Here is a 15,843-nt window from a genome sequence, read left to right as displayed (position 1 = left end):
GCTACGTCCTCTCCCGCCTTGGATGAGGAAAGAGGGAGTGCCAGACTCTTACTGGCTAAAAATCACACTGTTCCTACTCCTGCTTTTCGAGACGGAGCCCCGGTAACCCTACGCTAAACAGTCCGCACCTCTGGAATGGACTTATAGCTTGGAGAACGTATTACAGCACAATGGCACAGTTACGTTATGGTATCTACAGGTTCTCGAGAAGTCTCACTTACCTGCAATCGCAGCGCAGAACTTCCACCCACAAGGTAGACAGACGACCTGATGATAGTCGCAGACAGTGAAGAAGTCCTAATTAAATGCTCCTTCAGCACCATACCACTTAATTGGATCCAGATGCATCATTTGATCCAATAAGTCTAGAGCTTCTGGGTTGTGTATGTAACGCTGCATGCGATCTAGCAGTGTCATTTTCTGGTTTTTGAGCAGCTCCAGCTTCGAGTATAAAAGGTAGGTTCTCCACTCCTAACCATACATGGAGTGATGGAACCACAAAGCTATGAGATGAGTGTCAGTAGCTAATCAAATCGTTCAGGAGTTAAACGCATACATACATTTTAGCGAAACACAATTTAACTTAATAAAATAGCTTAAAACTAAATTGGAATCGTATGTACCAGACATACATTAACATCATACTGTCCCACTCACACATTCATTCCATCTCTCTCTCTCTCTCTCTGTACATTACTCCACTAACCTAACAACAGTCTTATCCCCATTGGATTTAGGTTCACAATCAATGTCCCCATCCTCATCAGCACACTCTTCAGGATGCTTCCTCGACCGATGCCGTTTCAGATCACTCCGCTTCTTAGTAACATAGTCGCAATTATCACAGTAATGCCTTTTAATCCCGTCACAAGTTTGTAGATGCCTAAATATTTTAACTTTATCACTGGACCTATAGTTACAATTTTTGCAGATGAAATTTGCTAGCGTTGGGGCCGCGTTTAATTCTTGCGGATCGTGGCTTTTCAGGTGATAAATGAGGCTCATTTTATGCCTAGCTTTGTATTCACAAAGGTGACATTTAAATTTCTTTTCGACTTTATGATTGCGCGTATGTCTAGCGAAGTTGGACTTACTTGCGGACGTATAGCTGCAAATGGAACAGACTTGTAACACAGTAGAGTGTGTGGAGAGATGCTTGTTGTATTCCAAGCTATCGTTCGTGGAATAATGGCAATGTACGCAGTAGAAGTCACAGAGGCTCCAGCGAAATTTTCTTCTGCCATCTTTTGGCTTTTTCTTCAGAACCTTCATTTTTTTCGTGGGTTTATTCTTGACGAGGGTGACTAGTGGTTTGTCGTCCTCGTCTGTTTCGTCTGATACCTCGACCGTGTCTATGTGCGGCTCTTGGAGAATGACGTCATCTTCATCGCTGGAGGTCAGCAGGCTGATCGGATCGTCTTTCCTGTAAAGAATTGGTGTTATAAGTGTGGGAGAGGTATGCTTCGGTACGAATGTGTCGGCTCGACCAGGAATAATACCATGACCAAGCAGAAATCCGACAACAACGTGGAACAAGGTATTTCGTTGTGTGAGTGAGGTTACCGGAGGCCTAATTACACCCATTTCCCAATCTTCCCGATTCCCCAACAACAGGTGGTACGGGTGTTTGGTGTAAGTGTCCATGGGCGGCGGCGATTGCTTACCGCTTACCATCAGTTATCCGTCCACTCGTTTACCGGGTCATACCATAAAAAAATACGATTTTGTAAGTGGTTAAGTGGCTATTGATCAAATAATAGACTATCGATCTATGTGTTATTCCAGACCATGATCTAAGTACTCATGTAATGTATTGAGTTCATGTGTTCCAAATTTCATCCTGAACCCTTCAACCGTTTTGACGTGAATGAGTAACAAACAAACACACAAACGCATTTATAATATTAGTGAGATAAGATTATTATAGAAAAAATGGATACGTATATGAAAAAATATTTAATAATCATTGTAATTTGTTAATTTCGTGGGAGTTGAAGCGAGCCGCCGCTGTCTGTGAATCGATCACTGTGGTATTTAATAGGGACGATGGCAGGGTATGAAAATTAAAAAACATTTAGTCCGTCAGTTAGGTAATTAAAAAATATTATACATGTATTTTTTATTTTGTCATATAAGATAACAATACTTAAATAAAACGAATCAAAGTTTAGGAGTGAGAGCAAATACGTCATTTCTACGTAAATGTACCTAGAAGTGACGTCACGCGATATTTCAAATCGATATACTTATCTTCGAAAGTATTTGTTTCCGTAAGAAAATAAAAAATACGTGTGTAATGTTTTAAAATTATCTACAAGACGGACATTAAAATAAAAATTAGTCATCTACCCTATTTTCACAAGATCCCACTACTCTGTTATATTCGCTATCTCTAAACGGGTTTAAATGAAAAAATACCACATGTAGGTACCTGTTATATTTGGTAAGTAGTTCCAGGAAACATTACAAAGCCTACTTCCCATATTGGGTGTGTTAGGCGTTTCAATAGACAAAAGACGTGGGAATTTAGGAGAAATTGTTAAAAAATATTATACATATAATAATAATAAGATTTGAAAATATCTTGACTTGGCTCACGAGGTTGTCGATATGTGGAATGTGGATTCGGCTATCATTGTGCCGATAGTCGTGTCAGCCAATGGGTTGATCCCTAAAAGCCTCGACATCCATCTTAGGAGGCTGGCGTTGGGCGGATGGATCAAGGGCCTGATATAGAAGGCAGTTCTCCTGGAAACAGAACGTATTGTGAGGAGGTTACTGTATCTGGAGCCCTAACCACCGGTAGTCTGGACCATACTCCCACCACTGGTCGGCACCTATTTTATATTTTTAAATGTTAATTTGATTTTTGTATTTTATAAGTAATGTTTAAAAATATAATTTTAAATAAATATATAGAACAATAAGATTTGTAGCCATTACTCAATAACAATAGAACGTACGAGAGCACTGTTTGAATAATAGTATTTTTTTCATACGCGTGGTCTTAAAATTTTGGCCGGCAATGTGCGTCTTGAGGGAGTATCTTAGTACTATTAGTATAATACAAGTAGTTGTTTATTTATTTAGTATTTTTGTGTATTTCATGATAATTTACTTATAAGAACTATTTACAACTAATATTATCCTGATACTGAAATACCAAAGTTCTTTTAGATATTTTAAATAGTTGGCAACACTGATTTGCCGCCATCTCTGTCGATCGCCGCGTGCATCACTCAGTACACATCGCGCAGTCGACTTGGAAACACCTCAACATTGTGACGTGAAGATAGATATAGACATAAATAATCATTTAAACTAAAAAACAAAATAGTCTCGCGTGTGTTCCGAGTTAACAGAATAAAATACGTGATACATTAAAAGCTACAATTAAAATTTCAACAAGCAACAATGACGAAAAACACACAAACAAGAGAAGACATATACCAATACGTTGCAAATACCCACACATTGGAATGTGACGTGAATTATAAATACGAAAAACTTGCGAAGATCGGCCAGGGTACCTTCGGAGAGGTGTTCAAAGCACGAGCCAGGAGTAACAACACCAGCTACTTGGCTTTGAAGAGAATCCTGACACACAAGGAGACAGAAGGTTTCCCCATCACAGCTTTGAGAGAAATCAAGATCTTGCAACAGCTTCATCATGAGAACATAGTCAAGCTAATTGAGGTTATTTTTTATGTTATTAATTTTTTTTTTAAACTGACATGGTCACTAACACTATTATTAGAACTTATGACGGGATATTTACCATGTTAATCCGTGATCATGGCGCTTGCAACAGTGCCGAAATATCGGAAACTCATACACATAAATAAACATGGTAAATATCCCGTCATAAGTTCTAATAATTATTTTTTTTTTCTCATATTGTGTAGTAAATATTTTTTTCCTGTTTTTTATAAAATAATAATTATGAATGTTTTTATTAAGTACTTTTATATTGGTTCTAATTTTCGTTTTGTTTTTTATCTATTTTTCTTTTTTGATGCATCGTGCCCGGTGTAAAATAAACATTTTTTTCTTTCTTTTTTCTTAAGGTTTGCAGTACAAGACCTTCTGAGGCGAATAAGTATCAGGCAGAGTGTTACTTGGTACTGGAGTATTGCGAGCATGATCTGTCTGGACTTCTGTCCCATCCAACTGTCAGATTCTCTTTAGGAGAGACCAAAATGGTACTGAAACAGCTGCTAAACTCCTTATTCTACCTTCAATGCTGTAAGGTACTGCATAGAGATATGAAGCCCTCAAATGTCCTGATCACCAAAGAAGGGGTTCTGAAATTGGCTGATTTCGGTATTTCGAGGATGTTTGATGATTCAAAGACCGGAGTGAAGAGATTGACTAATGGAGTTACTACTTTGTGGTATAGGCCTCCCGAATTACTTTTGGGTAAGTTTTTCTTTATACTAGTAGCTGATGCCCGCGTGAATAGGGTAGATGACTAATTTCTATTTCAATGTCCATCTTGTAGATTATTTTAAAACATTACACACGTATTTTTTATTTTCTTACGGAAACAAGTACTTTCGAAAATTGTATTGATTTGAAATATCGCATGACGTCACTTCTAGGTACGTTTTATACGTAGAAATGACGTATTTGCTCCCACTACTAAACTTTGATTAGTTTTATCTAAGTATTGTTATCTTATATGACAAAATAAAAAAATACGTGTCTAATATTTTTTCATTACCTAACTGATGGACTAAATAGATTTTTAAATTTTCATACCTCGTCATCATCCCTATTGATTTTGACACAGATCATACAAAATAAGACCATGAAAAACTCGGTACTTAAAACACTTGTACTTAGTACTTTATTACCGTGACACTAAAACTAATTCTTCTCCAACAGGCGAGAGAAACTACGGCCCCTCAATCGACATATGGGGAGCAGGCTGCATCATGGCAGAGATGTGGACGCCCACCCCTCTCATGCAAGGATCCACGGAGCAACAGCAACTGGGACTGATCTCCCAGCTCTGTGGATCCATCACTCCTGAAGCATGGCCTGGAGTGGAAACCCTGCCTTTATACACGAAGCTGGAACTACCAAAAACCCAGAAAAGAACGCTAGTAGATCGCCTGCAGCGGTACATCAAAAACCCTGAAGCTCTGGACTTATTAGACCAAATGCTACAACTGGATCCTATGAAGAGGTGTGATGCTGAAAAGGCGTTGAATCATGAGTTCTTCTGGTCGGATCCCATGCCGTGTGACCTGGGGAAGCTGCTGGCTCAGCATAGGACCAGTATGTTTGATTACTTCCATCGCAGAAAGAAAGGAACTCACCATGATACTGGGTACCATGATCGGATATACTGAGTGTCGGTATTTTTTGAGAGGGGAAAATTATCCTATGACTTCTCTCGCCTTGGGCGAGGCGAGAGGGAGTGTCAGACTCTTACTGAGTAGACACCTCGTTCCTGCTCCTGCTTCGAGCCGGAGCTTCGGTAACACGCTAGGACTTCCACAGCTCCAGTCAGACATCAGCCCTACTGGGCCCCATCTGTGGTGGTCTGATGGCTCTTTGAGGCGGTGATGGTATACTGACTTAGTATATTTTCATGTTGAAACTAATCTTTTAATGTAATCTATGTACTTTGTACCTACACATGAATGCAATAAATGGTTTGAGTATGTGTATGAGTTTGAGTTTGATTTATCAATAGACTGTAACAGTCCACTGCTGGACAATGAGCCTCCTCTACATAAGAAGGGTTTGCCATAATCACCATGCTTGACATGCGAGGAGATCGCAGCTTTATAATGATCAGGTTTATCAGAGAACACTGCTGCACAGTCTCTGTTAATATATTAATAGTATTTATTTAGTCGGGTATATGGCACCCGCGGAAAGAGTGGACTTGGTGGCTGATTACCAAACATTGTTTGTAAAAGTTAACATTTCCGTGGTATTTTGTAATATAGGTTAGGTTAGAATATTTGTAAATAATAATTGTGGTTTTGTAATTGATCAGAGTATGAATAATTGAATAATTTAAAATAAAGCTTATTCATACCAGTTATTTAGATAAGTTTACGCAAAATTTTATATTTAATCGAGTAGTAAAATTTGTTGTAATTTGTACAAAAATTTTTTGTAATTTTTTTTGAGTCTACCCACACTTTCTTGATTTTCTCATATTACTTTTTATTAGGTACTTTATATTAGTTCACCCAGAAATCGTTGTTTTTTTAGTATACTAAACTCTGAGTTTACCCTACATTTGCTTGATTATTTTGTTAAAGTACAAAAATGCCACACCGTACTTGAAACCACCAAGACGAGGCGGGGAAGGGGGAATGCAGCGAAAGAGGTATGGAAGATTCGTAGCAATTGGCTTTCCGTTGTTTCTGCCTACCTCCCAAGGTGTTTCTGGCGTAAGGTTAGATATAAAATTATTCAAAAATATCAACCTAGTCCACTATAACAACTAATATGGAAATACCCTACACATTTAAAACAAATCTGCAACACATTTGTGTCTCCTCTAGTGCCGTGGGTATCTATGAATTGTGTCACTCGCTTATCATCAGGTAATCCATCCGCTTTTTGCGCCATAAAATATATTATGAGGCGGTACTAGAAAAAACTTTACCTCTCTTTTTTTACTCAACCTCCCAAAACCGCTAAAACTCATGTGCACCAGGATCTACAGTAGATTCAACCATGAACACTGGAACACTGAAATCTGACGCGTCACAAGTACATAAATGACTGTCTTGGATTCCGCAACGAAATATTGCTACCACCACAACGTCACGTCTTTTGTCCCCGAAGGGGTAGGCAGAGGTGCACATTACAGCACGTAATGCCGCTATACAATGTACACCCACTTTCCACCATTTGTGTTACAAGTGGTGAGAAATAAATATTGCTATCTTACTAATATTATAAATGCTAAAGTTTGTGTGTATGTTTGTTACTCAATCACATCAAAACAGCTAAAGGGATCGGGATGAAATTTGAAACAGGGGTAGATTATGGTCTGGAATAACACATAGGTCGGCTTTTACCCCACGAAAACCCAGGCGAAGCCTCTGGCAGAAGCTATTACTTAGCTTATCATAAGAACCTTACCTGTTATCATTCTTAGGTTCCTCTTCATCACGATAATATTCATCATCTTGCGCCAGGAGTAGTGTGCTGGGGTCCACGTCCACTTGGACGCTCTCCAGCACCATCAGACAGTCTTCGTTACCACCGCCTGTCGTGGTTCCATCTGCAACACACAATAATATTAATAATTTAGGTCGATGAATCGATTTTGAGGGTAGAGGTTTTTTCACCACCACGACTCTTCCCGTGGGTGTGGTATACCCGACTAAAAGACTACACATTAGACAGACACAATTTTGATGGTAGTAGAGGGTTTTTTTCACCACCCAAACTCTTCCCGCGGGTGTAGTATACCCGACTAAGGGACTACACATTAGACAGAGACCGGGCAGCAGCGCTCTCTGATAAACCTGAACCTTTTAGGCGGAGAGGGCTTAGCGGTGCACGAATTGACCAATCAGATTGGAGATTTGGAGCATAGTGATTGGTCAATTCGTGCATCGCTAAGCCCTCTAAGCCCGCTCCGCGTCAGTGGAACCGCAGCCTTATACTGTGATGTGATGCTAAGCCCTCTTATGTAAAGAAGGCTCATAGTCCAGTAAGTAAGGCGGGTATCCATCCCTACGTTGTCGAAACTTCTACGGTTCGGACTAAGCGTTTTGCTTCGTCGTTTATTCCGCGTACATCGAGGGACTGGAACAATCTGCCTGCTGCGGTTTTTCCATCGGACTACAATGTGGTGTCTTCAAGTCTAGAGTGAATAGGCTCCTAATAAACTAGTGCGCCTCACCATCAACGATTACATCACTACTTACCATCAGGTGGGACAGACTCCGTAGTCAAGCATTAGTTTTTGTCGAATAAAAAAAAAGGTTTTTTAATGAGGGTAGATTTTTTCCCCAATTTTTATATTACTGATTATTTTTAGTTTGTTTCATTAAAAATTAACCGCATAAATCACAACGCAATACTAATATATTTTTTTAAATCAATCAAGGAATACCTTTTTAACCGACTTAAGAAAAGGAGGTTCTCAGTTTGTCCTTTATGTATGTATGTACGTTATTATTTGCGTTAGGTTGAACCGATTTTGATGCAGGTTTCAGCTTATTTTCAGACTATAGAGAAAGTATATTACATGACTTAAAAAATTAGGACGGAAATGAATTTTTACGCATTTCGTTTTTTTTTACATTTTTATTATAATTGCATTTTTTCAATCGGTAGTATAGGGTAGTTTCAAACTATTCATTCATTTGGCAGAAAATCAATAATTTTACACGCACTATGTACGAAAAGATTCTTCATTTCAACACAATTACGAACAATATAAAAGACTCACCTTAGATGTATCACCAAAAATACTACAAAAAAATGCTACAAATACCACTTATACACGAAAATATCTTAATCGCCGACATTTTCTATCTGACTACACCGAGAAGAAACATCGATACAAACTCATATTTTTATAGTATTCACTACTAAAATTAACTTTAAAAACCTTTAGCCCCCGCCATGTCTATTATATTTGTTTAAAACAGCGGGTAACTTATAATAATATAGGTATATTCAAGAAAGCGTGTGTTCTGTATCAAAGCTAGATTGAAACTGGCTTATTATAAGTAAAGTGTGATGCGCCGGAGTCGATGCGTTAGAGTTAAACCAAGGACAGTGTGAGGGTATTGTGTGGTGTGGCCAGTGTAAAAAAAATGTTTTATAATCGATTTAATATAAAGATGTAATAATATTTGTTTTTATGTTTTGTTGTTTTTTTTAAATTGATTTTAGTGCTAATTTATTATATATTTGTTTTAATATATTTAGTTAAAACTGTCCCTAGCCATGCCGTGGCAACTTGTAAATGAAGCAACACCCAGCACGTTATTTATTGTAAACATGATTCTCAAATTTTATAAGTGTATGTTTTGTTAGTTGTCCTAAATAAATAAATGTATTGAAGGGCTTTGTCTCTCAGAGGCAACATCGCCGAGTGCCGTTAAAATCATAATTTATTAGTAGCTATTTAGCCATGGTCTGAACAGTATAGTCTACAAAATTATGGTCTACCATCAATTTGTAAGTATAACATTAAATATTGTATGTTCAAATTATTTATTTTTAGTACTTGTTCAATACATTTTTAAACGTTTAATGATAAAATTAAATAAATATTCAGAAATATAAAAAGCAGTAGTCCACTGTTAACACCGGCGGTTAGGGCTCAAGAGGGTATGTATATGTATGTATGTTTAACCACGATTATCTCGCCGCTAGCTGAACCGATTTCGATGCGGTTTTCATATGAGTTTGTTACACTTAGGAGCCGGTTTTAGTTTATTAACCGCCTTAAAAAAGGTAGTTAGAAAGTGGATTTTTTAAATGTTTTTGAAAAACACGAATAAATAATAATGTTCTTTAAACTGCGTTTAAAAACCGGTTTTTACCTCCTTTTTTGATGTCGAATATTAAATATTTTAAAACTTTTCTGAGAACCGCATTAAAATCGGTTCGGCTAATCATGATACAATCGCGCACAAACATACATGCATATACATAGGTCCAAAACAGAACCTTTCTTTTTTTAAAGTCGGTTTAAAATAAACAAGTTAGTACCTTTATCAACGGACAGCTCAATGAAGACAGGCTCCGCTTCCTTCATATCCTCGATCTCTATCGTCTCCGAGAGTGGTGGTGGCAGTGGGGGGCACCCCCCCGTCTCCGGCTGTGGGGGGGCCAGGTCCGCCAGGAGAGCGGGGTTGGGCACCTTGTTCTTAATGTGGTAGTTTGTTATCATATCTTCTATGTCTTCTTTTTGGTCTATAGGCGGCGCTGGTGGTGGTGGGGGGGCGCTGAAAGGTAAGGAGTGGGTTATTTTAGTTTATAGTGTTAAGTAGATGATGTTCGCGGTTTTGATCGCGTGGATTTCGGACTTTGTGACTAATACTTATGTCATCTAGATTTTTTTATAATGATTTTGACGTGTAAAGTGCTCTTTTGTGGCTCTTTTGTGTGTGTATATAAAAAATAAATTCATCGTTTCATTGATTCAATAAAAGTAGCCTAAGTTACTCCTTAGTTCATCAGCTACCTGCCAATAAAAGTCCCGTCAAAATCGGTCCAGCCATTTCAGAGATTAGCCAGAACAACAACCCTTAAATTCCTAACCCACCAAAAGGTCGGCAACGCATTTGTAACGCCTCTGGTGTTTCAAGTGTCCATGGATGGCGGCGATTGCTTACCATCAGGTGATTCGTCAGCTCGTTTACCGGCTTATACCATAAAAAGAAATGTACCAAACTAACCTCTGTACCAAAGGCACGCGTTCCCGGCTAACTCCATTGTGTTTCTTGCCAACCTTAGTTTTATTAGACAACGCCTCCTTTTGTAAATCATCTATAAGTTTCTCAGCATCCATCAGAGAGGGTACTTCTGTCGTTTCAGGCTTCGTAGGGGACGGGGATCTAGCTTTTGGGGGATGCACGGGTGATCTGTCCCGTTCCGTGGGTGATCTGTCCCGATTATTAGGTGATCTGTCCCGATTATTGGATGAACTGTCCCGTTCTTTGGATGATCTGTCCCGATTATTGGGTGACCTGTCCTGATTATTGGATGAACTGTCCGGTTCTTTGGGTGATCTGTCCCGTTCTTTGGATGAACTGTCCCGATCTTTGGATGAACTGTCCCGTTCTTTGGATGAACTGTTCCTTTCCTTGGATGATCGATCCCGTTCTTTGGACAATCGGTTCGGTTCTTTGGGTGACCTGTCCCGTTCACTAGGTAACCTATCCCGTTTTGTGGGTGATACGGCTTTATCTTGCTGTATGGATGATCTAGCCCGTTTCGTATGTGATCTGGCTTTTTCTGTGGGTGCAACTTCCTGTTCTGTGGGTGATTTGGCCTGTTCTTTTTCTGGTGATGGTGATTTAGCTGGTTTTGGTGGTGGTGATTTCTGTTTGTCTTCTTTTGTGGGTGCTGGTGACGTGGCTTCGTTGGGAGACGTGTCATTTGGTGGCGGTTTCTGAAAGGAACAATTTAAAATTGTGGAAAACTTAAAAAAACTATGCCAATCAACACCACGTCGTGGTAATCGTAACGAAGACAACAGTATTGTCTAGCTGGGCTTCCTTTTAACTTTAAGTTACGTAAACTAGCGGCTTTGCTTGAATATACATGTAAAAATATATTGCAGCTATAAGGTGTTCTAAAATTGTCTACCACGGCTTTAATAGGATACCTCCCATTAAAGCCTTGGTAGACAATTTCGTGGTAAACACAACACTATACCATCCATTAAAGTCAAGGCCGATAATTTTAGAACACTTTATATTTGAAAAGAATATTATATGCGGATTAATAAACAAACAGACGAAAAATAACCGTCTCATTAGTCTCTCACCTTAGCATCCAACAGCAGACTAGGTACCACCTTGCTCTTGAGCCGGACCTTCCCCCTCACATTCTCATAATCCGAGGTACTGAAGTGGCGGCTGCAGACCACGGTGCCCAGCAGCAGCTTGCCGGGGATAGGGATCAGCTCCAACCACTTCCTACGCAGCGTACGGCTTGTGGGGAACCTGGAAAGAGCGTAAAAGCGTCCATTAGTAACCACATTGAACGCCGTGGTGGTCACCGGTGACCGACGTTAGCGGAGGATTTATCTTTTTTTTTTAATAACGTTGCCCCACATTAGGATTTTCTCCTGTGTCGTGTGTACGTTTACAAACATACAATTTCACATGCACATGACACCCAGACCCGAAACAACAATTTGTGGATCACACAAAGACTTGCTCCGTGCGGGAATCGAACCCGCTACCCGTTGCACGGCAGCCTAGTTGCCCAGCCACCGCGCCAACCGTGCTGTCAAATCAATCATGCATGCAGTCAATCAGTCACCTGTGATGGTAAGCAATGAAGCAATCACAAGTGCAGTGTTTCGGTGTCGGCGTTACAAGTGCGTTGCCGGCCTATTGGAGTTTAAGGAGTTTAAGGGCTGTTGGAGAATCGGGGATTGGAAAATGGGGGGTAATTGGGCTTCCGGTAACCTCACTTACACAACGCAAACGTTGTTTCAAGTAAAAAATGTAGTAATATAACCATGTTATTTCGATGTGTTCTGTACTTTATACAATTATTGTAAATGTGAGAGCCCTGTAATTAACTGAAATCAAATTAGACTAGTAGAATGCATTTATGTCAGCTTGGAGTTGTCATGCTCACTCAAAAGTCTCATTGGCGGTGGCACGGGCATTGGATCGCTCGATTCCCTGCAACATGGTTGAGTTGGGCGGTGCTGGTGTACGTGTCATGTTCGTGAACGGGCGCTGTCAACTGGGACTGGTAAGCTCCGGACTGCATTAATTTTTATTGTCCTCAGGGTTATTTTCTTTTTCTGTCGCTTTGACTGTATATTAGTTTTACATTGTTCTCTCATAGCTGAAGTAATCGAAACAATGTAACCAAAAATTGTATTGTAAATCTGATTGAAAAAGAGTAACCTATGGAGTTTCTTGCTCGTTCTTCTCCATAGGAATCTACACTTTGGAACGAGCAAATAGCTTCACTAGAGGACTGACCGACAGACAGACGTTATTAATATTATTACATTTGCTTTGACGTTCAAAAGTGCCTTCCTGGTCTATTTGAAATAAATGATTTTGATTTGATTTGATTTGAAGTCTGTTTTCTGTAAGGCCGTAGTGCCACCTACTCCACTCACACGAAACTCCAGAAGCTATACAAGTGCGTTACCGGCCTTTTTGGGGTAGGAATTTAAGGGTTGTATAGGAATCAGGGATTGGGAAGATTGGGAAGGAGGGGTAATTGGGCCTCATTTCTCATTCTCACATTTGACAGAAACCGAGCAGTGGTGAACGTTCTTGTGATATAGGAAGCCTGTATTCCAACTGTGGACTATGAAATTCCCAGCAGTTGATGATTACAGGCTGATGCTGGTGATGATGGTGATGATGAGGTTTATAAAAATGATAAATTATAAATACTTACTCAAAATAGAATGTCTCCTCGGTGGTGAGTTCACAGCCTTCTACACAACAGGGACCCATGGTGACTGGCAGGGGGCTGGAACAAGCACAGTAACTTTATAGTTATATTGATATTATAACATTACTCAATAAATTATACAAAATCAAATCAATGTAATAACCACAACATTTTCCAAAGATTACCTATTGAGAAATAAGCTGTGATAAGGGCTAAAAATACGTATGTACTATTTATATTTGAAGAAACATAATAATAACAACAAACAATTACATCGCTCAGCAGTTATATTAACATTGACCTATAGTGTCTAATGATGTACACCACCTTCCCAATCTTCCCAATCCCTGATTCCCCAACAACCCATAAGTTCCCAACCCTCAAAAGGCTAGCAACCCAATTGTTACGCCTCTGGTGTTTCAAGTGTCTATGGGCGACAGCCATTGCTTACCATCAGGTTATATGACTGCTTGTTTACCAGCTTATACAAAAACCTATAAATTGGTCAACCAAACATAAGATTATCACAGAATTTAAAATTAAAGACAATTACAATTATAAGAGAGACATGACTACCCCCATGGGAGACAGGCGTGAGGCTATGTATGTATGTATGTACAATTATAAGGTATTTGCCCAACTCAAAAATTGAACCCTCTTGTTTTGCTATAATGTATACTGTTATGGTGTACCATCAAATAAATTAAATACTCCTTCTTTAATTAATTTAATTTTCCTTCTTTCAGCTTTATTTCAGTATTTTTGTTAGTTTAAATTACAATGACAGCCTCATTGGTCGAGTGGTTGCAAGTGTGACTGCTGGACAATGGGTTTGGGGTTCGATTCCCAGGTCGGGCAAAGTACCACTGGGTTCTTTCGGTTTTTTTAAAATAGTAGCACGGCAAATCTCAGTAGTAGCACGGCATCTAGAATCATGCCCTGTACTATAAGGCAACGAGCTTACCGCCTATTACATAGGACATATAAAACTAATGGTGGGTGTACATTGTACAGTGGTATTACATGCTGTAAAGTGCAAGTGCACTTCTGCCTACCCCTTCGGCTATAAAAGGTGTGAGCCCCCAAAAAATATCGGCGCGTAAATTAAATTTCAAACAAAATACACACAACTAAAATTTTAAATCCACAATCAATAAACTAAAACACTAAAATGAGTTACTAAACTAAAAAATAACAAATTAAAATTTTACCCATAATTAATGTAAATTACTCATAGATGGCAACCCTATCGAATAGGACCGAAAAGCAATAACCAGTCGCACAGCCGTATTCTGGAACCAACATCGCAACAACAACGTACACACAACATCGACCTTATTACTATGTGCCATAAAGCTCATATTACCATATCAACAACAACAAACTCGATCGAACTCACGAAGCGATCTCCAGAATAACACCGCGACGATAATTAATAAAATTCATTTTAAAATCATTATTTAAACATTAAAAAATGATAAATAATAGACAAGTATTGTTTGTAAACAGTTGTTATTAGATTTTACGCGCGAAAACACACACGGGAAGGTTAGAAATAGATTTACAAAACACTACGGCTTACCTTGGCTTGGGACGTTTTTATCTGATTATATCGCTCTTTCTGCTACAGCATAATTATTATTCAACACTTAATACACACATTTTCACATAAAATCCGCGTAAACCCGGTTTATTGTTGAATTTTTGTCTGAAAAATATTTACTCGATCTTTTTTTTTACACTTTTGACAAGTGATAGTGTTGTACCCGCAACAGACAGAAGTTACAGATTAAATATGCACTGCGCTTTAGTCGATTAACTATTCGTTTTATAAAATGAGCACCATCTTATTTTAATCATTTGTTGTTTTTCAAAGTTATTTAATTATTTAGAATGTAAAATTATCAGATGTTTAAACTTGTAAGATACATGCAGTTGTCTGTAGATTGTAGTTTGTAATGTAATAGTTGGTTCTGTAATTTCTGCCTATTCCTATGGGACAAATGCGTGAAGTGTGAGGATTTATTTTCCCTACTACGTTGTATATGGTATGTAATGTTTACTGTAATAACAATAACATAACTATTATTACTTTCCTGAACAAATCTTAACGGACCTCACCAACCTTAATAGTGATTAATATAACCCAAAACACACCCAAAGGTTATCGTAAACCTTTATTTCAGTACCATTAGTACGAGTTTGGTTGGTTCATTCGAACCGAAAGCGACGAACGCACACTCGTTTGGATCTTGTTAAACGTAATAGCTATAGCTTCACTGGAGGACTGACCGATATACAGACGTTATTAATATTATTATATTTGCTTTGACGTTCAAAAGTGCCTTCCTGGTCTATTTGAAATAAATGATTTTGACTTTTGACTTTTGTAACCACCATACTGAATCTGAACGAGAAAAAATTTAAATCTTGTATAAAGCGTGAACTGTGTAAACAGGCATATTATAAACTGTCAGATTATATTGAAGATAAAAATGTGTGGCAGCATGTTGGTCCGGCTCCACTGGACACTCGCTCACACTAGACAATGCTCTAAGACGATCACTAGTTACACGTTAAATTAAAGTAGTAATTTATTCCAATGTAGTCTAGGGATCCTGTGGCATCAAGCAGTTATTTATTATTTTTTTTATTTGAAAAATTAAATTAAAGATTATTTTTTATTTGTATAGAAGCATTATTTCAAAATTGTAAGTGTACATATGTGGGCACTATGTTTGA

At 38.5% G+C, this 15,843-nt stretch overlaps 1 protein-coding gene across 1 annotated transcript; it reads right to left on the bottom strand.

Annotated features, from left to right (window-relative positions):
• Nucleotides 1-273: 273 nt before the first annotated feature.
• Nucleotides 274-14,847, bottom strand: LOC118278816 (neurofilament heavy polypeptide-like). Its single transcript, XM_050703359.1, has 7 exons — nt 14,684-14,847; nt 13,105-13,179; nt 11,495-11,672; nt 10,401-11,116; nt 9,712-9,947; nt 7,117-7,258; nt 274-1,423 (listed from the first exon to the last, which is right to left on the bottom strand). The coding sequence occupies exons 2-7, from the start codon at nt 13,161-13,163 to the stop codon at nt 694-696; spliced, it is 2,061 nt and encodes a 686-aa protein (XP_050559316.1). The 5' UTR covers nt 13,164-13,179; nt 14,684-14,847; the 3' UTR covers nt 274-693.
• Nucleotides 14,848-15,843: the final 996 nt, after the last annotated feature.

The sequence above is a fragment of the Spodoptera frugiperda genome, chromosome 24 (assembly GCF_023101765.2).
Source record: "Spodoptera frugiperda isolate SF20-4 chromosome 24, AGI-APGP_CSIRO_Sfru_2.0, whole genome shotgun sequence".
Taxonomy (NCBI): Eukaryota; Metazoa; Arthropoda; class Insecta; order Lepidoptera; family Noctuidae; genus Spodoptera; species Spodoptera frugiperda.
The sequence above is the reverse complement of the archived record's forward strand: the minus strand, read 5'-3'. Positions and strand labels throughout refer to the sequence as shown.